Raw genomic sequence first — 25,671 nt, 5'->3', positions numbered from 1 at the left:
GTGTATTAAACGTACTACAGCATAACCATATGACCTTGACTTTTTTGTCAATGATATTGCTCGCATATTGTGTTAACATGTTTGTAACAATTATGTTTAAGTGAATAGTCAAGCACTCTCTTTGCTAAATTGCGCATTGAATTAATATAAAAATATACAGTAGTTCCAGGGCGATGTTAAAATGTGCAATGTCGGATTTAACTCATCTGTATCTATCTGTGAACAATTGTAGTATTCTGATAAGTTTGATTTCGTCATCGTCGGGGTCATCTTTGTGTAAAATGTACCTTTGGCCATTCTTAAAAATCATGAACCATTGTACTTATCACACTCAAAATAATGTATTACAAGTACATGTGAAAATAACAACCTTGAACCGTTCACAATGGTCGCGTAAAAGAACCATACAAATGCATTGCAACCAATTTCTTTATTCATAAACAATTACAAGTCGTATTTGTCATTAAATGTACTTGAACTTGTGTCAGTATTGATACAACAGAACACCTGAAAATGTAGTGAAACTATGTCGACCGTATATTTTTACATCGGCAGCGTAGAAAGTTGCCACCCAAACGGAATCCCCCGGATGAAGATGCAAAATAGCTAAGTTTCCACCCATCATATCGTGGTTGTTTGTAAGTGTATCGGCAACTCCTGCGACTTTTTCTTGACCGTCAACGACAATGCGCATCCACAATCTGTGTGGTTCGTAGCCATCAGCGAACATCATATTGAAGAGGTATATGCCTTCTACAGGTACCCTAAAGACACCTGTAATAATTATTTTTAACTTAGATATATTGCATTGTTCTTGTAAACTTTATTTCACTCCTATAATACTGGTATATTTTAAAGGTGTCTTGACCGTTAGACCTCATGCATGTTACTGCAAACGGACATGAAAGTTTATTAACGTGACAAAGGAAGCGTTCACTATAAATGCTATGTGGATTGATACACGGCAATAATAATACACGTTCGACGGCCACACTGTTGTTCGATAACCAGACAAGTAAACCAAGCAACGCTCGGGATGAGATCACGACAAATGCTTGACTTGTTACCTCGAAAAACAGACAAGCTTAATTCCCCATTTCCTAGGTTGACACCAAACTAACATTACTACACTTAACATGACTATTCAACTGTGTTTCGTTTAGAATAAGATTTTCAAAATATATTTATATTTCAGCAAACCTTATAACCACAGATCGTCGAATACTGTTTTGATTAAGAGAGAGTTATTTTCGATGTGCACAACATGTTTACCTGTGTGTGGATTATAATGGCCTCCTTCGTTCAATAAGATACTGTCGAAAATAACTGTTTGGTCTATCCCGGCGTGTTCAACGTTGTGTGAAAGTTTCGCAGAGAACGCAACAGGCGACTCCGGGATTGAACGCTTGTGTGGAATTCTCATTGCTGAAATGTTGACTTGTTAATACGATGTTTGCTTGATACATAAGACCAAAGTTGCGGCAGATCAGGAGATTATTTTTAACATAAGACAGTTTCTAACTTTTGAAATGGTTATGTTGGTATATTTGGTTTTTGAATTCGAGCATTTCATATTTATAGAAAAAAGCACATGTATTTTCAAAGTTCTATATATTTGGATTTTCAAAATATTATTGCGTTTTTAATTTCATAGACGCTATTCTGTCTTTATTACAACGAAAAGAGATGAGATAACAAAATTGAAACTTGTAATTTATAATTCTGCTATGATTACATGTGTATATGGAAAGGCGAAATATTTGAAAGCTTGATTAAATGTTCTATCATATCAACTCGTTTTAAAAAGATCTGTTTTTAGCATATTTAATAGGAAAAAACGTACTCGTATTTCCTTTGCATTGCGTGAAAGCTCTTTCTATTTATAAGCAAATAGCAAATATACAATATTCTAATCCTTTGTGTGTATTGTGTGAGCTGTTTAGAATGAAATAAACTTTTTTGTCCTGGTCTGTTCTATGTTTGTCAATGTATTTACATCAACTATATGTAGATGAAAACAAATTGAAAACAGCACATTTATTTGAGAATAAAAATTGTTATAAACCAGAACATTTTTTTGAGCCAATTGTATCCATACATCTTTCATACACGCTTAGATTCACTGACCATAGGGTCGTACAGAACAAAACAGTGTTTATTACATGTAAAATATACAGTGTTTTGTGTTTCATATACATATTAAATATATTGCAATTACAATTATACAATGTAGTGTGAAATGTTAATCAAGTCTATTAATCAATCTATATTTAAGGATGAACTGTAATTTTGAATAAAAAATCTATCAAACTATAATAGTTTACGGAACAGATCATATTTTTTTGTGTTTTCAAGATTTCATATAAATATTAACATTCGTAGTTGTATAACCTGGGTACTTCAACACATTGTTCAGAAGCATCATATTGTTTTTACTCATTTGGCACCCCTACCAAATGCAAACTTGTGCAAGTGTTGGCTACAGTTACCGTCATGTTGGCATAACACATGAGTTTAAATAATGATTTATTAATGTTCTGAATACTTTTGCTGCCTCTGATTTTGGTTGAACGTTTATTTATAAATGTGTATGTACTCGTGTTTCACTACCTCTGAATAACATAACGCAAACCTTGTTGTAAGTCTTCTACACTTCGCCTCAGGTCTTTGTTCTCAGCCATCAGATACTTCATCTAAAAAAAGGAGGTTGCTGTTGCATAATACTAATTCATTGCATGAACTCTGTTATTCTAGAACGTACCAATTCAATTCCTGTACACTTAGCTGGCCAACCATACCTTATTAAGTAATAACCAACCACGTTCGATTATACAAATTTTATTGTTGATGAATTAGTTGCAAATGTATTTTTGTTTTGTTTTTTAAGCGAGAGCATGCATACTTTCAGGCTACCGGTAACCATAATGAAGTCTTTTATGAAAATAAACGATATGGCTTTTTTTGACCACTTAGTAGCTAGATAAAAATGATGCTTTACCAAATATGAATTAATATTGGCAAAAGGCCATGGTGTAACAATCACTTATACTTTACCTGTGCGTTGATGTCGTCTTCTTCGGAAATGTCTTGATTTAAACAAATTGATTGTGAAAATAAGCACATCCATACATAAAATGATATTCTTAAATCCATAATCATTGTATTTTCTTGACAATTGTGTTTTACTTCAGCCGCTTGCTTTAAGGCAATTTGACGTACTTTCTTTTTCGTATATATAGCTTTTATACGCAAATACTTGTTATATATAATCTAATTTATTTTTTATCTTTTCCGCTAGCGTCCTATAATGCTCAAACTTGCATAATATTGCTTGGAACAAGAGGAATTTTGGTATATTAACATATCAGTAGTTGTCAAATAGAGAAAGGTTAGGTTTACATATACGAGTTACTAGATGATACAGTACGTATCGCCCTACACAGTAGGAATTTGCAATTACCTGTGTTAATAAACTATTTTGACAATTTTCCATTGCAGTAAGAATTTATGCACTTGAAACTTATAAAATGCGTCTTATTATTCACATGTTTCTTTTAGTTTCCATTTTCTTTGTATAAAAAAGGTAAATTTGAAAACGGACGACCCGTGAGAATAATCTTTTTAAACGCCATTCACTCAAAAAATCGTGGGTTTGGGCTCGATCGGGGACGCGTTCGAGTAGCCTTTCATAAAAAAAATCACCGGCATTGTTTATAACATCGAAACAGTCAATGGTAACGGTAATAATAACAATAATAATAATGATGATGATGATGATGATGATGATGATGATGATGATGATGAACATAGGAGCCTATAAACCAATTTCATGTTTTTCTCTGTAATGGTTATAGGTTGCCTTATTAATGTTTTTGCGACCCAAAACACATTGCAATTAATGAATTGACTATTTAATTAAGTGTGCATGTATTTTAGACTAAATGTAAACACATTTGAAGGGATACTTATTTTCATTTTGGGCTTAAAATGCTACCTTTTGTTTGTTTCATCTGCACAACTATTGATTTTTCAACCCAGCCTTTTTCACTAATCCTTGACATTTTACCTGTAGAAACTAGGATACATGTCAGGTTTCCTTTCATCAAATTAGCATAAATATTTTGTATAAGCAAATCTAAACCTCTTGTGTATCTGTTCTCTATAATATAGAATCATCTTTCTGGGGGATGATTATTCGCTCGGAAGGGCCTCTCCAAAGTGTTTCCTGGGTTTAAACAATTGATGGTGTCTTTTTTGAGAGGTCCAGAAAACGCGTCGCTGACAGGGATCGAACCCACGAAATTATTGATGATCGGCGGACTGGTATACTAGTATATCACAATCTCACTGCTACCACTTTTAGAACATTTTACTTCAGAGTTTTTGTAAAACTATGTTTTGGAGTATAATACTCTTTTGTTTAACATTAAATGCAGACATAACTTGTAGTCAGGTACCTAGAGTTTCAAACCTTGCATCGCGTTGTGTACAACATATTTTTCTTTTTTTTTTGTTAAACTTTACCCTCTACACAAAAAAAACAACGTTTGATCGTCTCGCACCACCCTTGTGAATTTCAAAACATCCAAAATGCCATCGAGGATGGCTGCCAATAGGTTCAAATGTGCATTATTCGATATTTTGCAACTTGGAGGCTAACCCGGATATTAGTGTTTTTCCTCCTATGGCGATCGGTATTTAATGTATAATCATTCACGGCATTTACAAATGACATTCAAATGACTATAACTATTTTATTTGCTGGCACTGATGCGATAATACAACCAGAATTGAATTACGTATAGAAGTTGCATGTTATCAAATGAATAGAACTTCTTATTTCGTAAGTCGAAGATATGTACGAGATAGAGTATTTCATTTTCGTGCCATTGTTTATAAGATTCTGTTTTTTATTACAAATTAATTCGGAGTTGTTCCATATAATGACGTTTCTTATGTCTTGTGTGTGGGCTTATTTCTTTTTCAACATGTGCCAAGACTACATTAACTTTTCCAACCAGTTCTTTTGGTGAAATATTATTATGGAAAAAAATCGCTATTATTTGAGAAAATGATTTTAAGTGCTTTTCAAATTGTAGAGGTCCAGATTAAACGAGTTTCAAATATTCCAAAACCTTTTTGTAATAGTCTTATAGTCCCTATATACATGTATATGTATTCCCTTTGATAATCCAGTTTGATTTGGTAATAATAGTTTAACGATTGCCTTTTCTTCTATTTGTTATCATTTTGTAAAGGGGTTTCCAACATCCTTTCCTATACACCGCGAGGTTTGGCTGAAACTTCCCGTTTGGCTGACTATTATGCTTGATGTAAGTATTCTAAAAGATTTTATATATCAACTGTAAGGGCAAATTCCTGCTCTGATGGGCAATTGAACAAAGAATCGGTATGCCTAATCAATTAAATACGCAATACTACTACTTAAATAAAATTTGTTTTAACAAATAGCAATTGCTCCAAACAGACGACCTGAGTTGAGATGGATATACATATTTATATTTAAAAGAACAAGGACTTGATAAAACAGTATTGCTTGCGTGCCTTTCAATTATTGAAGGAAGTCTCTGTTTTATTAAATCAAAAGAAAGCGACCGAAATACACCACAATATACAAAACAATAAACAATAAGATTTTAAAGCATCGCTTTTTGCATGGATTTTCGTTTCCTCGCAAATACATTGTTTGCCTGTTTATCCGGGCGGTTCGGAAGATGTCGACCTTAACGTACAAGTATACTTTCGTTCCATTTTTTGTTTACCTATTTCTGACAAGCATATCAAGTATTGTAGTTTTCAAACGGAATTACACGTTTAAAAATGTGTTTTATCTTCTTAGATACAAGAGCTAAGGCGAAGTGTGGGAGGACTTACAGCAAGGTAGTTGTTATAACATAATTAAAAATATAAAAAAGGAAAATCAAAAAAAAGAACTGCAGGAAAATACTGCATAAAATATGGAATTTAGGCTGCAAAGAGAGCTTAATATTAGGTGCATAATTTCCAGAAAAAAGCAATAATTCACATTGAGTACGAAAAGGGATACGTCATTTTTATAAACTGCTACGACAAAAAAAAGTCATCAATTATACGTCTACTTATCATAGAGTCCTAAATTGAAAATCCTCGGAAAACATTGCATTAAATTAAAGAGATAAAAAAACAAAAGAGAACAAACACTTACTCCATGTTAAAACATTTCAGCAATCAGAACTCCACAGAAGCGTTCAGTCCCCGAGACACCGGTTGCCTTCTCTGCGAAGCTCACCAAAGACGTAGACCACTCTGGAGTTGACCAAACAGTTGTATTCGACGGCATCATGCTGAACGAAGGATACCATTATAGTCCGCACACAGGTGAACGCATTTTAGCCCGCCTGTTTTCGGCAAAAGGTGGCAGTATCCTTCAAAGATATTATCATATCAAATATGTCCACATCTCTAACCGATGTTGCCACATATGTTTCCGACAAGACAAGTCGAGCTAACATTCAGGTTGTAAAACTCATTGCATGAGCACCGGTTGGCTCAAAGACTCCGCATAGCGCTTTTATAGATATTATTACCATTAACCTTCCACGGGCCTACACTTACTTAATATATCACTTAGATTGCAAATATTGTTTTTCCTGTTTATCGACTTCACGCTGTAAATAACATTTTATAAAGAATTAATACTTGAAGGACGTTGCACAAAAATGATTTACATGTAAAGTCGAACCTCGTTGGCTCGAACTCCCAGGGACCGGCGAGGAATTTGAGCCAAGCGAGTTCGAGCCAACGGGGTTCGCACAACCTCTTTACAGACATAGTCTTACTAGTGTCCTGCACTCCATTACATACATTTATCTTAATTATCTACATTATCAGTAATTAATGGCGGAAATTTATCATTGCGTTGTTTTATATTATTAGATAAAAGTAAAAGCTACTTTAACAACGTTCGAACGTCTTCAAAATTGTGTTTCGTAATATGTATTTGACCAAACCAAAGTACATAACATAATAACTGAATAGGTGAAATAATACTTTACCCTACACTATGAAATAATGAAAGTTAACATAATGATTCCAGGGATCTTCAGGGCTCCAGAAGAAGGCATATACCTCTTCAACTTGATGTTTGCAGACGGGTTCAATCCGCACAAATTGTGGATGCGCATTGTGGTTGACGGCCAAGCAAAGGTCGCAGGAGTTGCAGATACACTTCAAGCTGGCCATGACATGCAGGGTGGGAACTTAGTTATTCTGCATCTACATCCGGGCGATTCGGTCTGGGTGACAACGTTTCAGATAGCAGATGCTAAAATATATGGTCGCTACGATTTTACTACTTTTTCAGGTGTTCTGTTGTATCAGTATTTCTGATAACATTCAATGTACATTTTAAGAAGAAAATGTATTTTAAACAAATACAAGTTTGTTTGTAGTGTTTTTATATGAGTATTATACACATATACATCATACACATGTACACATTTCTATATATAGTAAGATTTTACTATAGAAATTCGTACCCGCAAAATGATAATCGTTTCCACTCGTGAGTTTATGACGTAACGTGAGGGCACACACACAAACAAAGCTTTTACAGTGTGTGTATACCACGTGATAAATTGCGTCATATATGCTACGTCGGAAGGCAACATTCTGCTTAAAATGAAGACTTAAAACAAAGAACTTTTCTTTTATTACATCATTTTAAATGAAAGACGGCCGTTTTGTGAAAAGGTTTGTCGAAGTGTTTTAAGAAACTAAACACTCAATCAAACTCTGGTAAAAGATCGAAGGCGGGGCTTCATTTAAAATGGTGAAATAATAGTGAAGTTATCTTTGTTTAAAGTCTTCGTTCGAAGCAAAATCTTGCCTTTCGACGTAGCATTTATGACACAATTTGTCACGTGGTATACACACACTGTTTTCAGGGATTTAAAAATGATTCCGGTGCAAGGGAAGTGAAATTAGTTTTACCGTAAATGAAACCTTTCCTCCGAGTTTCATTAACGAGTACTACCGGGACTCTCAGTATCGAACATTTACATTCGGTGAAGGTCAAAAACAAGTGAGACAAGGAAGTGGTTTTATAAATAATTGTTTTTTTACTTATTCATCTGAGAACTGTAAATTATTCCAGCGAAATGACTAGCGTCATTCAAGCCCAGGTTCTTATGAAACTGGTCGTAGGCTTGAACGACCATAGCTGTGCTCACAAACAGTAATAAACGTCAAATTCAGCTGATATAAAAACAAGGAATATTTGAAAAATAGAATTATTGCCGTCTTATTCCGAAAACACGTTTATAAAGGGTTTACTATTTTAATTTCCAGTTACTCGTTAATTCAATAGCTAATGCCATCCAAAACCAATTTGGAATGTCTCATTTTCTAACTATTAGAATTCCTGCGAATCAAATCCTATGTTGTATCACAATTTAAATTTTCAAAACCGGTTAAACAAACATATGCATTTTTCAGGATAAGACTTGGTTGACCATGGCTTGCAGCTGATAATTGGCCAAGTGAAAATAATAACCCTCGAGGAATCATTTTTTCCACTGGGGCAATTATCAACTGAAAACCATAGTCAACCATGTTAAATATACATTTTACAACACCAAAATAGCGTCGGTCGTAGTAAGAGGGTAAAGTGAAGTATGGTGTTTGAAACGCCGACATGCGTCTCAACGCCTTAACGTCAAGCCAGCGTTGGACACATATGTTGTGTACATGTGTCCTTGATTCCGACGCAAGCGGTAAACTTTTACAGAGTACTTGATCTAGAACTCCAAAGAAAAGTAGATCACGCGTACACGTACCTAACCAAGAACTCCAAAGAAATGTTGATCACATGTACACGTACCTTACCTAGAACTCCAAAGTAAAGTTGATCATGCGTCCTCGTACCTGACCTAGAACTCCAAAGAAAAGTAGATCACGTGTACACGTACCTGACCTAGAACTCCAAAGAAAAGTAGATCACGTGTACACGTACCTGACCTAGCACTCCAAAGAAAAGTAGATCACGTGTACATGTACCTGACCTAGAACTCCAAAGAAAAGTAGATCACGTGTACACGTACTTGACCTAGAACTCCAAAGAAAAGTAGATCACGTGTACACGTACCTTACCAAGAACTCCAAAGTAAAAATGATCATGCGTCCTCGTACCTGACCTAGAACTCCAAAGCAAAGTAGATCAAGCGTACACGTATCTGACCTAGCACTCCAAAGAAAAGTAGATCACGTGTACACGTACCTGACCTAAAACTCCAAAGAAAAGTAGATCACGCGTACACGTACCTGACCTAGAACTCCAAATGTAAAATTGATCATGCGTCCTCGTACCTGACCTAGAACTCCAAAGCAAAGTAGATCAAGCGTACACGTATCTGACCTAGAACTCCAAAGAAAGGTTGATCACGTGTACACGTACCTGACCTAGAACTCCAAAGAAAAGTTGATCACGTGTACACGTACCTGACCTAGAACTCCAAAGAAAAGTAGATCACGTGTTCACGTACTTGACCTAGAACTCCAAACAAAAGTAGATCACGTGTACACGTACCTGACCTAGAACTCCAAAGTAAAGTTGATCATGCGTCCTCGTACCTGACCTAGAACTCCAAAGAAAAGAAGATCACGTGTACACGTACCTGCCCTAGAACTCCAAAGAAAAGTAGATCACGTGTACACGTACCTGACCTAGAACTCCAAAGAAAAGTAGATCACGTGTACACGTACCTGACCTAGAACTCCAAAGAAAAGTAGATCACGTGTACACGTACCTGACCTAGCACTCCAAAGAAAAGTAGATCACGTGTACACGTACCTGACCTAGAACTCCAAAGAAAAGTAGATCACGCGTACACGTACCTGACCTAGCACTCCAAAGAAAAGTAGATCACGTGTACACGTACCTGACCTAGAACTCCAAAGAAAAGTAGATCACGTGTACACGTACCTGACCTAGAACTCCAAAGAAAAGTAGATCACGTGTACACGTACCTGACCTAGAACTCCAAAGTAAAGTTGATCATGCGTCCTCGTACCTGACCTAGAACTCCAAAGCAAAGTAGATCAAGCGTACACGTATCTGACCTAGCACTCCAAAGAAAAGTAGATCACGTGTACACGTACCTGACCTAGAACTCCAAAGAAAAGTAGATCACGTGTACACGTACTTGACCTAGAACTCCAAAGAAAAGTAGATCACGTGTACACGTACCTGACCTAGAACTCCAAAGAAAAGTAGATCACGTGTACACGTACCTGACCTAGAACTCCAAAGAAAAGAAGATTACGTGTATACGTACCTGACCTAGAACTCCAAAGAAAAGTAGATCACGTGTACACGTACTTGACCTAGAACTCCAAAGAAAAGTAGATCACGTGTACACGTACCTTATCTAGAACTCCAAAGTAAAGTTGATCATGCGTCCTCGTACCTGACCTAGAACTCCAAAGCAAAGAAGAGCAAGCGTAGACGTATCTGACCTAGAACTCCAAAGAAAAGTAGATCACGCGTACACGTACCTGACCTAGAACTCCAAAGAAAAGTAGATCACGTGTACACGTACCTGACCTAGAACTCCAAAGAAAAGTAGATCACGCGTACACATACCTGACCTAGCACTCCAAAGAAAAGAAGATCACGCGTACACGTAACTGACCTAGAACTCCAAAGAAAAGTAGATCACTTGTACACGTACCTGACCAAGAACTCCAAAGAAAAATAGTTCACGCGTACACGTACTTGACCTAGCACTCCAAAAAAAGAAGATCACGCGTGCACGTACCTGACCTAGCACTCAAAATAAAGTAGATCACGCATACACGTACCTCGCCTATCACTCCAAAGAAAGGTAAATCACGCGTACACATACTTGACCTAGCACTCCTGAAAAAAATAGATCACGTGTACACGTACCTGACCTGGCACTCTAGAGAAAAGTACATCACGCGTACACGTACCAGACGTAGCACTCCAAAGTAAAGTACATCACGCGTACACGTACCTGACCTAGCACTCCAAAGTAAAGTACATCACGCGTACACGTACCAGACGTAGCACTCCAAAGTAAAGTACATCACGCGTACACGTACCTGACCTAGCACTCCAAAGTAAAGTACATCACGCGTACACGTACCTGACCTAGCACTCCAAAGTAAAGTACATCACGCGTACACGTACCTGACCTAGCACTCCAAAGTAAAGTACATCACGCGTACACGTACCTGACCTTGCATTCCATAGTAAAGTACATCACGCGTACACGTACCTGACCTAGCACTCCAAAGTAAAGTACATCACGCGTACACGTACCTGACCTAGCACTCCAAAGCAAAGTACATCACGCGTATATGTATCTGACCTAGCACTACGTTATATATATAATGATTTTTTTAAATTTTATAAATGGCTTCAATCTTTTATTTTAATGTTAGATATGTAATTGCAGAAATGTTAATATTAAGTAGTAAATTTTGAAAGATTCTCATGTCCAAGACCAAGAGTTTATACGGAAGCTAAGCGCTGAAGCTGTGGTCTTATAATATATTATATAAGGATTTCGGGTCACATTGAACAAATTGACGCGACTGAATAGAGGTGTATTTGCATCAAATTAAATCAATCTTTTACTGGTATAGACAGTGATCTATATTTTATAAATCGCGATATTCCATTGAATGTTTTAAATGTGGAAAAAACACAGAAACTCACCATTATTTGCATTTGATTTCTTTGAACATATTCATTATAATCTTATATGAAGAATATTACACGTCGGTGATTTCATCTGACCGGTAACCTTAATGCTCGAGTTGGTCAAAGACCAGGGGTAATATTCAATACTGGTCTTAATTTGATCTAAGAACGATGTAGCTAAAAATTATGATATGTGTCTGTATTGCAAATGGGAGTATTGAGTCAGGCCTTTTTACTTGTTATGAATTGTGTAGAAATAGTTTGACCTTAAAGCTGCACTCTCGAAGATTGAACGTTTTGACAACTTTTTTATTTTTTTGTCTTAGAACGAGCCAATTTTTGCGAAAAAATCCATGGAAACCAGTTATATCAGACTGATGACAAAAAAAATAGATCGCAGATTATATTTATGTTCAAAAATTGATATTTTATGCATTTTGTTAAACCATTAGTAACGGTTTAAGCCACACAACAGTAATTTTCGAATGGAAATATGAAAATCTGTGATCTGATCTTTTGTCAACAATCATTGGTTTGCAGATATTTACGCAAAGATTTGCTCTTTCCAAGACAAAAAAAAGAAAAAAAAAGTTGTAAAATGGTAAATCTGTGAGAGTGCAGCTTTAATTGTAGATTCTTTGTTCGCTGACTATAACGTATTTTCAGTGTTAGACATATTTGACTTGTTATGATCGATTTTTTGAACCATTGACCTATTGATTTTAAAACGGCTTTTAACAAACTGTCTCGTGCTAAAGAGCGTCTCAAAAGAGATACTGCTATTCATCCTAAATTTCTCAATGGCAAAGTTTTACACAAACCCCTATAAAACCTCAAAATGATGGAATGTGCACTTGTTGTGCTGACGTTTCACATATAAAATACATTCACTCAGTATTACAAGCTGATCTGTTACAACTGAAACAAACAAAGATGGCAGCATCACGAAGAATTCATAGACTAGAATATGAATATATGTTACATAAAATATACATAAAAGAAAATACGGTCGATATTTTACTTGCTTTTAGCATCGCCGAATGTTAGCTTGGTGAATCAATACAAATACAGTCGAACCTCGTTATGTCGACTTTTTTCGGGACCTAACGAAAAAAGTCGAGATAACGAAAAGTCGACTCATCCGATCTACAAAAAATATCACCAATCCCAACACGTTTGAGTTGGATTGCCCGATGTTTAGGGACCAAACTGCTTTGTTTAAAAAGTGTTATTTTTGGTAAGAAATGTATTGCATTTCACTATTTCTGGCAAATTGTCACAATTAAATGCATTTATCTTGTCCGGTTGATCAAAATATGCTATTTCCAGGTTTTCACAACTTTCGCCTATTTTTAAAAAAAAAAAATGAGTCGTCTGCAATCTTACGAGCACTGAAAATGTCCAAATTTGGTGAAAATTTGACTGCGAGAACTTGAAATGTGGGCAAAGATGTGAAGAACTGCCCCATTTGATGCTTAGAATGCCATTTGGGTCAAGGTTCAGTTGAAAAACCTCAAAGAATGGCATTTTGGGCCAAAACGCCTTCGAAAATACAGACGCACAGGCACTTGGGTGACAGGCAGTGAAACTGGAAAACCTGACACAGACTATCAGATTGAGCTAGCTTTGGGTGTATTTATGTATGAAGGACTAATCGAAAGTGTTTTTCATAAAAATGCAGGGACGGGTTTAGTTATAGGAATGACGTCACCATTACGTCATATGTACTTCCGTTGTGTGGAAAATTCTCAATAAAAAAAATGTTCTTATGATTGATAGACATGTTTTCACATGCTCAATACACTGTAAATCAAAACTATCATTATTCCTGAAACTTTTATACCTTAATAATCTTTTCTTGCTTGATTTATCATTTAGAGTAGAGATTAAAGCATAAACCGCTGCCCTATAGTTGAAAGGTCATTTTGGAAGAACTGTCATGGCGGACGGTGCAATTTTTAGAGTTTGTTTTTCAAGTGGAGTGATTTTTCTTAGGAATGACGTGACCCCCCTTTTTTATTGGCTTATAATGTAATTTAAAGCTTGTACTTTAAGAATATATGTGGTTATCATAGCCTGCATTCGCTCGAAATGCCTTTAAATGATGTCTAAAAATTATAATTTTACATTGAATTATATAGGGAAAAATAATGGTGGTGTGTAACCATCCACGGTCTTGTTAAACATTTTCGTCGTGAAAACAGCAAACTCATCATTGAAAAATAAAGTGAAACTAAAGAAGAATTATTTGTGTCAAATTAATTTCTTTTGCGTTTATGGATCACTCAAAACACATATAAAACCACTATTGCATACATTTGTACATTGTAAGATTTTATACCGGGTCCTTCTCTGAATTGGTCGACCAGAGCAGTGGAACTAACATTTGACATTTTGAAGTTATTCTTTCTGTTCCCATTCGGGATTGATATCAAATCGGGGGGGGGGGGGGGGGGGGGGGGGAGCTTATTTACCCTCGCCATCGGGTTATACCCATTCGGCGAGCACGCTACGTTTTACAGTATTTCCACAGATTTAATAACATTTACAACATCTCGTCTTTAATCGTAGCGTGGGTGCTTTGGACTGTATATATAAAAATATTCCTACACAGTATGTATAAATCTCTGGTTAAAAATTCAATATTTAATTAATATCTTAAGTATCTATCACATACGCATTAAAATCAAACACTTCAAATACATCTATACAAACATTTTAGGCTCAGCCTACATTTTTTTAAAAAGATGTCTAAATTTTAAAATTCTTTACAATAGTAATTGTTTATATTTACAACGTATCCTTGGCATTATAACAACTAGCTAGTGAGAAATTTTATTTATTTTTTAAATGACAGATTTCTCACTAGTTAGTTTCCTAAACCACCCCCACCAGAGATGGGGGCGGTATATGCTGGTTTGCACTGAGGACTATGCCTCAGTGCGTTTGCCTGGATTTTTTTTCCTTTTTTTTTTTTTTTTTTTTCTTTCTCCTTTGAGTAAATTCTTTTTTTTTCTTGTTTATAATACAACAGCGATATTCAATAAAAAATTAAAAAAAATAAAAAATAAATAAGAGTGTGTTATACATGTATATATAAGTGTCCAACTGTTGTTGTTGTTCTTTTTTTTTTTTTTCTTTTTTTGGACTAGTATCGCTGTGTAACCAGGCAAACCAGGATGGAGAATATAACAATTCCCAGCTTAAGACTCCATCCTATGGTGTTACAATATGTGAAAGCGTTGCCAAGGATTGATTAAATTATGAAATAAAATATAGATTGGTTGATCCTCCAGGGTGTATTTAAAATATCGCTATTTATATTAGAGCCGTTTCCGGATGGTAGTTTAGTACTGGCATAAACAAAGACTTTACTAACTATAAAAAAGAAAACGATCCTTTTCAGGGCCACTGTTAAAATATTATATAATAATTTAAAATGTTATATACATTATTTACATAAAAAGGATTCTCACCCCGGAGGAACGGTAAATTTATAATATACAACGGCTGGTGAATTATAAAAGCAACATATAAACAAACTCCCAGAAGCCCTTCTTCCCATAAATGTATGGGGTTTAATGCTTGAAAAATAAAAAAGGAATTAATTGTGAATGCTTGTGCTATTCTACAGGGGTGGCTCCGTTCAGTATGACTATTTTTCCCACCCCGGGATAGAGAAAAGAACGAGTTCGCCGGGTGCCATGATTTAGGCTACTTGAATACTCTCCATTGAAGGAGATACCATGTGGGAGGAAAGTGTCATGTGACAAATTCACTCAATGGCGGAGGATTAAACAGACGGACTATCGAAGGGTAATTTTACCGTTAAATTCACAATGATTGTTAAATAAAACACACTAGTAGTATTTATACGGGTCAGAGTGTGCACAATTATATGACTACGATATATACTACTAATCGATAGGTATTTCTCACGATCGAGAGTATAAACAAACTTGATCAATGAAAATCACGTGACCGTTGGAATGTGTTTCCCACGGTGAATACTATAAAGATTATAGTAAACAAAATTGTAAGGCTACTATTTAAGCTTTTAAGATTTAGTTGTGGTTGGTCAAAGTTTTGTTACTAATTTCCAACCTGTATAATTTGTTACTAAGAATATTTGGCTAGGCCTTGTATTATTCACTTAGTTTTTCAATTTAAGATAGATAATTAAATGTTATTTTTGCTAGGAGTCTTGGGGTACTGAATGGAACCTTCCCGACACCTGACCTGGGTAGGATAAAGCTGCCGGTAAAAGGGGTAACATTAATAATTAAATAAGATAAAATATAAATTAAAAATGTAAATAATAGCTTAGATTATATATATATATGATGTTTAAAAATGAACAACATATTAAATTAGACTGTTCCTGACAGTATTTAATAGAGAATGCTAAATCCAGTTATGGGGCAATTAATTAAAAGTGCCGACAGCTTCCAGACAACCGACCTTTATAAATAAAAATAAAAATATAATTAAAAATATTGTAACATATTGTATATTATGATATACAACACATTGTATATTATGTCTAAATTTTGTCGGTTATCTGGCAGTCAACCAGGAATTTGGCAAGTGACCTGAAGACAGACCTCTGGGCAGCCCTTGCTGGGGTTTAGAATATTGTATATATTAAAATCCAAACCAGAAAAAGTTAGGGCTGCCCTAAGTTCTGCCCTCTGTCCCCTGTAAGTGTCACAGTGTAACAGAATGTGGGAAGTGTCACAGGTCACTCCACACCGAGCACAGTTCGGATCACTTTTGAGAATATATTTCCCAGCACTTCCTGGGAGAAGTGATGTGCCCAGTCTCAGCCTCGTTATGCATTTATCAATTCTAAAGAAATTAGAATATTTATTTGGAGGCTGGAGACTCACAGAGGTCCTATCAAATGTATTAATGTATGTTTTAGGTGTCCTCGCCGACCGCCATTCATTTATGACGTGCTGGCGGGCTAGTGAATAGACCTCTGTGGGTGCAAGAGGGACCGGATCATTCACCTCCACACGCCTGAGGCCCTCCTTTGCAAGCCCGTCAACCACTTCATTCCCCTTCAGGCCGACATGAGCTGGGACCCATACCATGGTAACCTTTAAGTTTTTCTCCAGACACTTATCATTTTGTTCCAAAATGTCTTTTATCAAATCAGGTCTGGAGCTGCTACCTCTGTTTTGTATAGACTGCAATGTTGATAGCGAGTCTGAGAGGATAGCAGTATGTATGGGCTTGTTACTGATAACCCAGTCCAGTGCATCTTTAATTGCCAAAAGTTCAGCCGAAAATATGGAGAGATGGTTGCTGAGTCTTTTAATATTTTTGATATTTTTGGATGGAATATAAAAGGCACATGCAACTATGCCGGTTTCTGGGTTTTTAGATCCATCTGTGTAAATTTTTAAATGCTAAGCATAATTTTGATCAATATAAGAGAGAGTTTCAGCTTTGACGAGGTGCGGCAAGTCTGATTTCGTTAATTTTTTAGAGATAGAAATGTCAACTGAAGGGTCCTGGAGGGTCCACGAAGGAACCTTAGACGGCCTCAGGTCTGCCACACTTACATCTTTGAGCCCAGCCTCCTCAACAATGCTTTGGGTGTAAGCGCCAAAAGGCATCGCTCTATGTTTACCCTTGTCATATTTTGCCTTGATGAAGAAGCCGGTCCCAAAGAGGTCACTTACAGGGTTACCTATTTTCCGGGACTGTACCCTAGCCCAGAAGTTTATGATTTGTTGTCTCCTCCGCAGGGCCAAGGGAAGTATCCCCGCCTCTTCCTCGAGCATGCATGCATGCAGGGGTACAGGGAAGGGCTCTCAGAGCTATTCGAAGGGCTTTATTTTGTATATTTTCCAAGATCTTAAGACTGTTTGGCGAGGCATTAGCATAGACTTGAGCACCATTAGTCTATTTTTGAACGTATTAAGGACTTATATATGACCAATAGACTGTGTTTGTCTGACCCAAAATCTGTTCCACATAACATTCTCATTAGATTTAAGTCCTTTTCACATCTTTCTTTTATGATCTTAAAATGTTGTACAAATGAAAGACGTGGGTCAAGATAAAGGCCTAAAAAACGTACAACTTTTTCAAAGATGATCTTTTGACCTCCTAAAAATATGTCCACGGTTTGCCTTGGATTGTTGCCAAACAGCATGCCTACAGTTTTTGTTGTTGAAATTTTGAAGCCCCAATCTATGGACCAATTCCAAATGGAGTCCAGACCTTTTTGTGCTCTTATTTTCAGGTCTTTCAAGTTGGACCCCATTCGCCATGTGCCGGAGTCATCGGCAAACTGGCTAATGACCATACCTGAATTTTTTATTATTTCAGGGAGTTCATTGATAATGATTGAGAAAAGAATGGGGGAGATCACAGACCCCTGGGGCGTTCCTCGTGATAGTTCTGCAGGATCCGATATCTCTCCCCCAGCTCTGACCATGATCTTTCTGCCCTCTAGAAAAGCTCTGAGATAGTGAAAACAGTTACCAGTTATGCCATATTTCCGCAGCTTTTGGAGTACTCCAAAATGCCATGTCAAATCAAACGCAGCCTGTAAATCCAGAAAAATAGCAAGGACATAGCGACTTCTATTTTTGGCATATGTGACATCGTGTTGTAGACGACCAAGCTGATCCAATGTGCTCCGTCCTTTCCGAAACCCGGATTGGAAGCGGTTAAGAATTCCATTGGATTCAAGCACGTGCTCAAGTCTGTTTTTAACCATGATTTCGAGAAGTTTGCCCGCATGAGATGTTAGACTAATGGGCCTGTATGACTTAGGGTCGCTTTTGTCTTTTCCAGGCTTTGGAAGAGGCACAACATGGGCTGCTTTCCACTCGGAAGGAACCACCCCACCCCGCCAGACCATATTATACAGATGCAGCCAGATTTGAAGGGTTGCATCCGGCATGTGCCCAAACATCAGATAGGATATTCTATCAGCCCCAGTGGCGGACTTTCTCCTGCTAGCAATGGCTGACCTTAGCTCACTAAGTGAGAAAGGTAAATTTAGTGGTGTTGAGTTGTCCCCTGGCTCGTTTAAAATATCTTTATGTTCTTTCTCGAACCGTGTTTGGAAGGCCAAAGTTTCAGGTGGAAGATTACTATCACTAGATATTGATTTGTAATGTTTTATTAAAAATTGAGCCTTTTCAAGGGGATTTTTAGCAATTTTGTCTCTGTATTTAAGTAGTGGTACAGGGCAGGTAGAATGACCTTTTATTCTGTGAACCTTGTTCCAAAAATCCTTACTATTTGACTTATTTAACCTAGCAGATTCACAGAAATCTTTCCAATTCTGAGTTTTGACCCTTAAAATCACCCTCTTAACTTCTGTTTCCAAAGACCTATATAAAATTAAATTATCAGGTGAGGGATTTCTTTTTAGGTTATTTAATGCCTTTTTTCTACCCTGTACAGCCTTGGAGCATTCGTCCGTCCACCATGGGACCGTTTGACGTTTGGGCCGCTTACCGGAAGAGGAGGGAATACAACTCTCAGCTATGGATAGGATTTTATCAGTCAACTGCCGATTAAAATGTTCCAGCTCTTCCAGATCAAAGTCAGAGAGAGAGAGTCCCAGACACAATCTTTTGAATTCACACCAATCAGCCTTTTCAAAGTTGAAGGATGGTTGGCAAGTCTCATGTGAATTTGACCCTCCAATATTAACATTGTGGAGGACTATAAGGCAAGGAAAGTGATCCGACCCAAGATTGTCGTCTAGGACCCCCCATGACGCGACACCTGCCAAACAGACACTGACTATGGTGAGGTCAATGCACGTGGAATTACCTTGTGCATCAAACCTGGTGGGTGCACCATCATTCAGGACTACCAAGTTTGAGTCTTCCATCCAAGTACAGACGTCCTCACCATATTTACAGACTTTGGAGCAGCCCCACACTGGGTGATGTGCATTGAAGTCCCCAGTGTATACCAGTTTCATTATATTTGTTTTACTCCGTATATTACTCTCGAGTGTAGTAAGAGCCTGAATGTTACAGCCCCGAGAGTAGACATTTATAAGAACAAAGGGTTGGTGCTTTGTTGGGTAAACAATAATTGCCAGTGCCTCTATGGCTGTGCCGCCATCAATTTTTAACTGGAACAGTGATTGAAAGAGTTTGGTATTGGATATTGTGCTTTATATAAATTGCTAACCCACCGGCTACATTATCATTTAAGTTTGTATGATTTATAAACTCTGTATAATAGCCGGGGATTGATTTTGATGTATTCCCCTTAAATTTAGTTTCTTGAATGCACAATATATCAATACTATTTATATCTGTTAGATGTTTTAACTCTGAATGTTTACTAGATGAAAGACCCCCACAGTTGAATGATAATATTTTTAGATCCCTATCCATTAAGAATGTTGTTGAACCTGCAGAGGAGATTAGACCTTTGGGTTTTGCCCATTGGAGACTGTGAGTAAAGTCTACGACTCATCCTCCCAGCCCTCAGTTTACCAGGTGTCGAGGGACCCCTGTAGTGGTGCGCTGGCAGGTTGCGTGATGGCCTTGAGGGACGAGCCACCTCAACCCTGCGGTCTTGTACTAAATTTCCAGAATTGCCTGCTTTTCTTTCATTTTTAGATTTCACCAAGTTTGTCTTAATTCTATTTTCTATATATTTTTCCAAATGAGGCCCAGACGGTCTTGCTTTATCCAAAATAACATTTTTGATTAGGGTAATGAGATCTTTCATTACAATTGTAGAGTCATGGTTTTCCCCCATTATTTTAAAATGATTGTTTGAGATTTTAATATGATTTGGAATGGGGGACGTCTGGGACTCTACCGCACGGTATGTTGGTGGCTGGCTCTTTACTGGTGTCTCCTCAATGGCCACCACTTCACTTATGCTTTTGTAGAAAGAAGAATGAATGGACACCATTGAGTCCCTGTCCGTCACATTGAAGTCAGAGCAGTCACTGACAGTGGTCAGTGTCTCTGACCCCAAAGCGCCGGACAAGGGTTCAACCGACCGGTCTTGGCTTTTTGGTGTTGATGCCATTTGACCCCCATCCATTGGTGGGGGGGTATTTTTAATGACCTTGGGAAATTCCTGGGAGACAACTTTTGTGGAGTTGTTTTTGTTGGCCAGTGGCATTGAGTTATTACCCTTTGTGGGTATGGCCATATTTATTGTTGGGCTATGACCCCTGTTTGGGGTTGTTTCATATCCCTTGTATATCCCAGGGTTACATTTTTGTTGTGCCATTGTAATAGAGTTATGGGTGGACCGGTTTATGGCAGAGTTATGGTGGTTGAAATTTTGAGAAAATTTTGAGTCCATTTCATGGAATAGCCCCTCAGCTGCCTGCCAGGTTATACAATGGGCAGCCATAATGGTTGCGATGACTCTGGCCTTTAAGAAAGAGACACACTGCCTGTAGGCAGCTGAGTGGGCATCACCACAGTTTTTACATCTGCGGTTTGGGTTTTTGCAATCCCTAGTAGAATGTAGACCAGCGCACCTAGCACATGCTAATAAAAGTGTACACTTAGGGGCCTTGTGACCAAACCCCTGACATTTAAAACACCTATCAGGGTCCTCTTGTCTAGGGTGAACATATAAGATAAGGCTCGTGCCACCCACCCTGACGTACCTCGGGAGGCTCGTCTGGGTGATAAAACTTATCCCCACCAGCCGGGGTAATCCCGGTGGTGGTGGGGCCTCCAGACGCTCCAACCCCAAAATATGGCACTGGACGCCTGGCGGCAACTCCAGACGATCCCCAAGGCCCGCCAGGTCCTCATTCTCGGGGACCCCAGCCAACACTCCACGAACTTTGTGTAGGGAGTGGGGTAGGGAAGCACGACAGTCAACCCCCATGAATTTAAAAATGCCCATATTTATTAACTTGACAATTGCCTGGGCAGAAACCAGTTCCAGGAGAAGGGCCCCAGAGGCTAGTGGGACTGATCGTTTGACCAGGCGGGGGAGGAGCTGACCCAGTTTTGATGCCAGTTTGAATATGGACCCCTGGCTGGTCAGCTTCACCCCCCCCTACAATAGCTCGAAGAATACACTTGTGCATCATAGTGTTATGAGTTAAATGATGACTATCCCTGGAGCACAGTGCCTCCCCAAGCACAGGAGACAGGTCGTTTGACTGTCTCCTGGTATTGCTTTTTTGAAGAAAGGTATCACCAGCCATTGTTAACAATTAAATTTGTAATAAAATCAACAAGCAAATAATAAAATTTACTGGGGAACCTAGCCCCTATATGTAGAAATGCTAAAGTGCTAAGACTTTTGTATAAGATGTTGTGTAAATAATATTGGTGTAATAAATATTGTTAAAAAATATTGTTATTGTTATTAAAAATAATAAAAAGTCCAATGCACCGATAAATAAGCTCACAAATTTTATTGAAATAAAGGTGAAACTGCTTGACATTTGATTAAATACTACTGAAGGGTTTAAATTTAGAATTTAGTTTAGTCAAGCAGTAGCCTAAATATAACCGAAAGCTAAAGGGAAATAAATAATAAATACACAAGGGAGAGAACACTGAAAAAAACGTTTGACCTTGGCTTTTGATTTTCACAATAATTAATGTTTTTCTGTCGAGCTAACTAGTTCACAAAGTCATGGAAGGCTAAATGTTCACTACAGTTTCACAAATTGTCAGTTTATTAACTTCTGCAGGCTATCGTCTTCTATATTTTCTATAAATTCTTCTTATCTATTTTCGCTTTGTTTATGCGGCCATTGACCGGAAATCGATGTGTATGGATATCTAATCAATAAAGTGTTCATGTTTTATACAATACCAAAGAGCTTGAGCAATAAATGTCTCTTTAATTAAATACATAAACAAACAACTTTAATTATTCGCACTTACCAATAACATTTTTGTATCCCTCAATTATGACAGTTTGTTATATTGACACGCACGGTATTTTGCGACCTGCCGCAAACCGTCATGAATATTTTCACACCTACGTCTCGATCTACAGATCGACATAGAAACATAGGAAATGTGTGAAATTCGACCACTGGGACACGAGGTCGACATAGCGAAAAAGTCGAGATAAAAAAATCGACACAAACAGATTTATTTTATACAGAATAATAAGGAATACATTCGGGACCGGAAAAAAGTCGACATAACCGGAAAGTCGACTTATCCGACGTCGACATAGCGAGGTTCGACTGTGCGTAGAGAGTGAACCATTGAATAGGCACTCACATTACAGGCATCTATAGGCACTCACATTACAGGCATCTATAGGCGTGGCCATCTATGATTTTCACTCCGTCATAGCAATACCACTCGTGATACAATAAATCTTTTATGCAAAATATTTTCTGCTTGTTCATTAACACAAACATCATGAACAAGTGTTTGTTTTATGCACCAGTCAATTGTAACCACGCCCTCCCCCAGGTCCGTGGGTATACCGGGGATAGCCGGGCAAATGGGCCGTGTTTTTATCTTTCAGATGTCCCTGCAGTGCCGGGTGAATGCGGTGGTTTGTCTTAGCGCAAAATATAGCGGGGAATAGGCCTTATCTAGGGTCCCTGGGGTGCGGGGGCATTTGGCATGGATTTTACCATCAGTTCGTCCCCGCAGGACGGGGATTTTACCCGGGGTTAGCTGGACCGAAAGTCAAAGTCCTTGATTTGCTATATGTGTTTTATCTGAGTCAAATGGTATATATCAGTTATAGTCATTTGACAATGCTCAGTATATAACGAAACACAATTAAGTTCTGCATTATGGGAACAACCATTATTGGCGTTATAAGAAAAACACCCGGCCCCAATATCTCGAAACTTCTTATTCTTCATAGGCTTAAGTAGCTTATTTCAATAAGCCAAACTACATACTTCAATTAAATTTTGATCAAGGAAAAACGGTTTATTGTGATTATCATACAGATAATTTCTATCTGAAGTTAAAATCCCTTAAAGAAGTTAATATTACGCAATTTATTGAAAACCAAAAGTAATGAAGATTAGCTTAATTCTGTTACAAGGGACTTAAGAAGTTTCGAGGAATTGGGGCCTGGACTTGATGTCATAAAAGTTGACATTGTACACGACGCCATTTCTTTACATCGTCTTTTCTTGTACCGTAAGTGCACGTGTACCCAGCATACTTTTACGATCTCACCTAGCGTAGAAGTTTAATAAATAATGCCTCACGTATGGTTCTGCTGACGTGTGATTGTTAATGTACCATCCCTACCCATCCCTTCTATGGAGAAGGAGACGTAGACTCTACATGCGCATTTAGTGCAAGTAATGCATTTTTCACCTTTTGACGTCGACAGTTTACGCTGCGTCCATAATGTAGAAAATAACTGTGTTTCGCTATTTGCTGATTGAGGGCAATGCTCGAAATATTTATTTAGCGTGAACAAATGACTTAGATTATTGAATTCCTTACTTTCCTACTGAGGAAAATAAAGACATTGTCAAAAAGTATTACTTATAAGTATTACATTTTTTGCATTTTACTAGGACATAGAAAATGTAGACTGGTTATACTTTTTTGTTTAAAATATAAAAGAACACATATGTATACACGTTTTTTACTTCTTAATTGAATAAAATAGACACACGAATTAAATGAAAATCCATAAACCCGATTTGATAGTAGTTTCTGACCTATGTCTATATTTAAAGTATTAACATTTAAAACACCTATAAAATCGTATCTTATTTACTATCGATATTTAATAGCAGTTTTCTCCCTTTGGTGGTGTAATTCAATATTGAAAACTACGCGGACCACTGAACGGCTTATAGTTCGATATTCGTATTGCAAAATACCCGGCCCGAGTCTGTTTGTTGACATGTTGCCTGGTTTTAGCGGCAACTATACCTGAACGAAAATGGATTACCCTCAATACTATTGAAGTTCTGGCTATAGAGTAGCCTACTTCTATGTCACAATTAACTGTTGGAGAGTGTCATTGATTTTATCTTATTTATGTTAATCGAATCGTGCTATTTAAATCTGTGAACTGTTGTGAATATCTGAGCTACAGCAGTTTAACGCTTAAACGTTATGTCTAGCATAATTGTTTTATAAACAAGTATCAATTACGGTTTAATTACAATTGAAAAAAGGACTTTAATACCAGGATACAAATCAAGGTATTGTATATAAAATTATTAGAAGTAATTATTCTGTTATAACATACTAATAGAAAACTACAGATTTTTGTATATCTTACAAGCTTTATGTATTATCCAGGATTTGTATTCACATCGCCTATGAACTATTCAGTTGTATAATGTCATTTATTTAAAAAAAAAACAGGCATAACATTCTGTTTGTCACTTCTTACGTTTTAAATCTACTTCTCAGTTTCACTAAAGACACCGTGGTATGTTAAATAGTAATTGTTTCCCTAAAATGTACATTAATTTTATTGGGTATCATAACGGAGCAAAGGAATCAAACTTTTAATTTTTGTAAGTTCATGAACATACTAACAACCTTGAATCTTTACTTAGTATGTATATACAACAATAAATAGTTTGATGGGGAGCAGGCAAATAACCATTCATTTTAAGTAAGCACAGATTTACAATTTCTAGCTTTTTAGTGGTCGACATTTTTCTGCGTAAAATTCCTACCTTATATATATATATATATATATATATCGTTTATTCAGATTTAAATCAATAACGGCTGACTGCTGATTTACTGAAATAAATTTATTGACAAACTTCAGAAATGCTGCCTTGTCATTAGACAAAATAAAATGTTTACCACTAATTAGCCTCGGTACAATCATACTGCAATCAGCTAGGTAATATTGTATTGTCAATATGACCTCTGACGTTCACGTTGCATGAACCACTCTGTTGCACTCTGATTGGACCACAGGGGACGTATTCAATAAACATCTTAGTGAATATTTTCAACTTAGTGAGAATTTCGTAATTTTTGACAACG

The 25,671-nt window shown here is 37.1% G+C and overlaps 2 protein-coding genes and 1 long non-coding RNA gene across 4 annotated transcripts in view; 2 read left to right on the top strand and 1 right to left on the bottom strand.

The window, feature by feature from the left end:
* Positions 1-484: 484 nt before the first annotated feature.
* Positions 485-6,335, bottom strand: LOC128228042 (complement C1q-like protein 3). Its single transcript, XM_052939083.1, has 4 exons — positions 6,206-6,335; positions 2,633-2,693; positions 1,273-1,425; positions 485-774 (listed from the first exon to the last, which is right to left on the bottom strand). The coding sequence occupies exons 2-4, from the start codon at positions 2,691-2,693 to the stop codon at positions 485-487; spliced, it is 504 nt and encodes a 167-aa protein (XP_052795043.1). The 5' UTR covers positions 6,206-6,335.
* A 9,148-nt stretch (positions 6,336-15,483) lies between these two features.
* Positions 15,484-22,059, top strand: LOC128237369 (uncharacterized). 2 transcript variants are annotated; one of them, XR_008261589.1, is made up of 5 exons: positions 15,484-15,544; positions 15,928-15,988; positions 16,653-16,825; positions 18,542-18,742; positions 19,160-22,059. It is a non-coding gene; the product is annotated as an uncharacterized LOC128237369 (long non-coding RNA). The 2 variants fall into 2 exon arrangements; XR_008261590.1 differs by having other exon boundaries at positions 15,928-15,997.
* Positions 22,060-24,577: 2,518 nt separating this feature from the next.
* The window catches only part of LOC128234433 (calpain-2 catalytic subunit-like), a 29,009-nt gene continuing 27,915 nt past the window's right edge, over positions 24,578-25,671 (top strand). Inside the window, exon 1 of the mRNA XM_052948682.1 lies at positions 24,578-24,863. The gene's annotated coding sequence lies outside the window, so the exon portion shown is untranslated. The remainder of the gene's footprint in view (positions 24,864-25,671) is intronic.

Source organism: Mya arenaria, chromosome 1 (assembly GCF_026914265.1).
Source record: "Mya arenaria isolate MELC-2E11 chromosome 1, ASM2691426v1".
Taxonomy (NCBI): Eukaryota; Metazoa; Mollusca; class Bivalvia; order Myida; family Myidae; genus Mya; species Mya arenaria.
The sequence above is the reverse complement of the archived record's forward strand: the minus strand, read 5'-3'. Positions and strand labels throughout refer to the sequence as shown.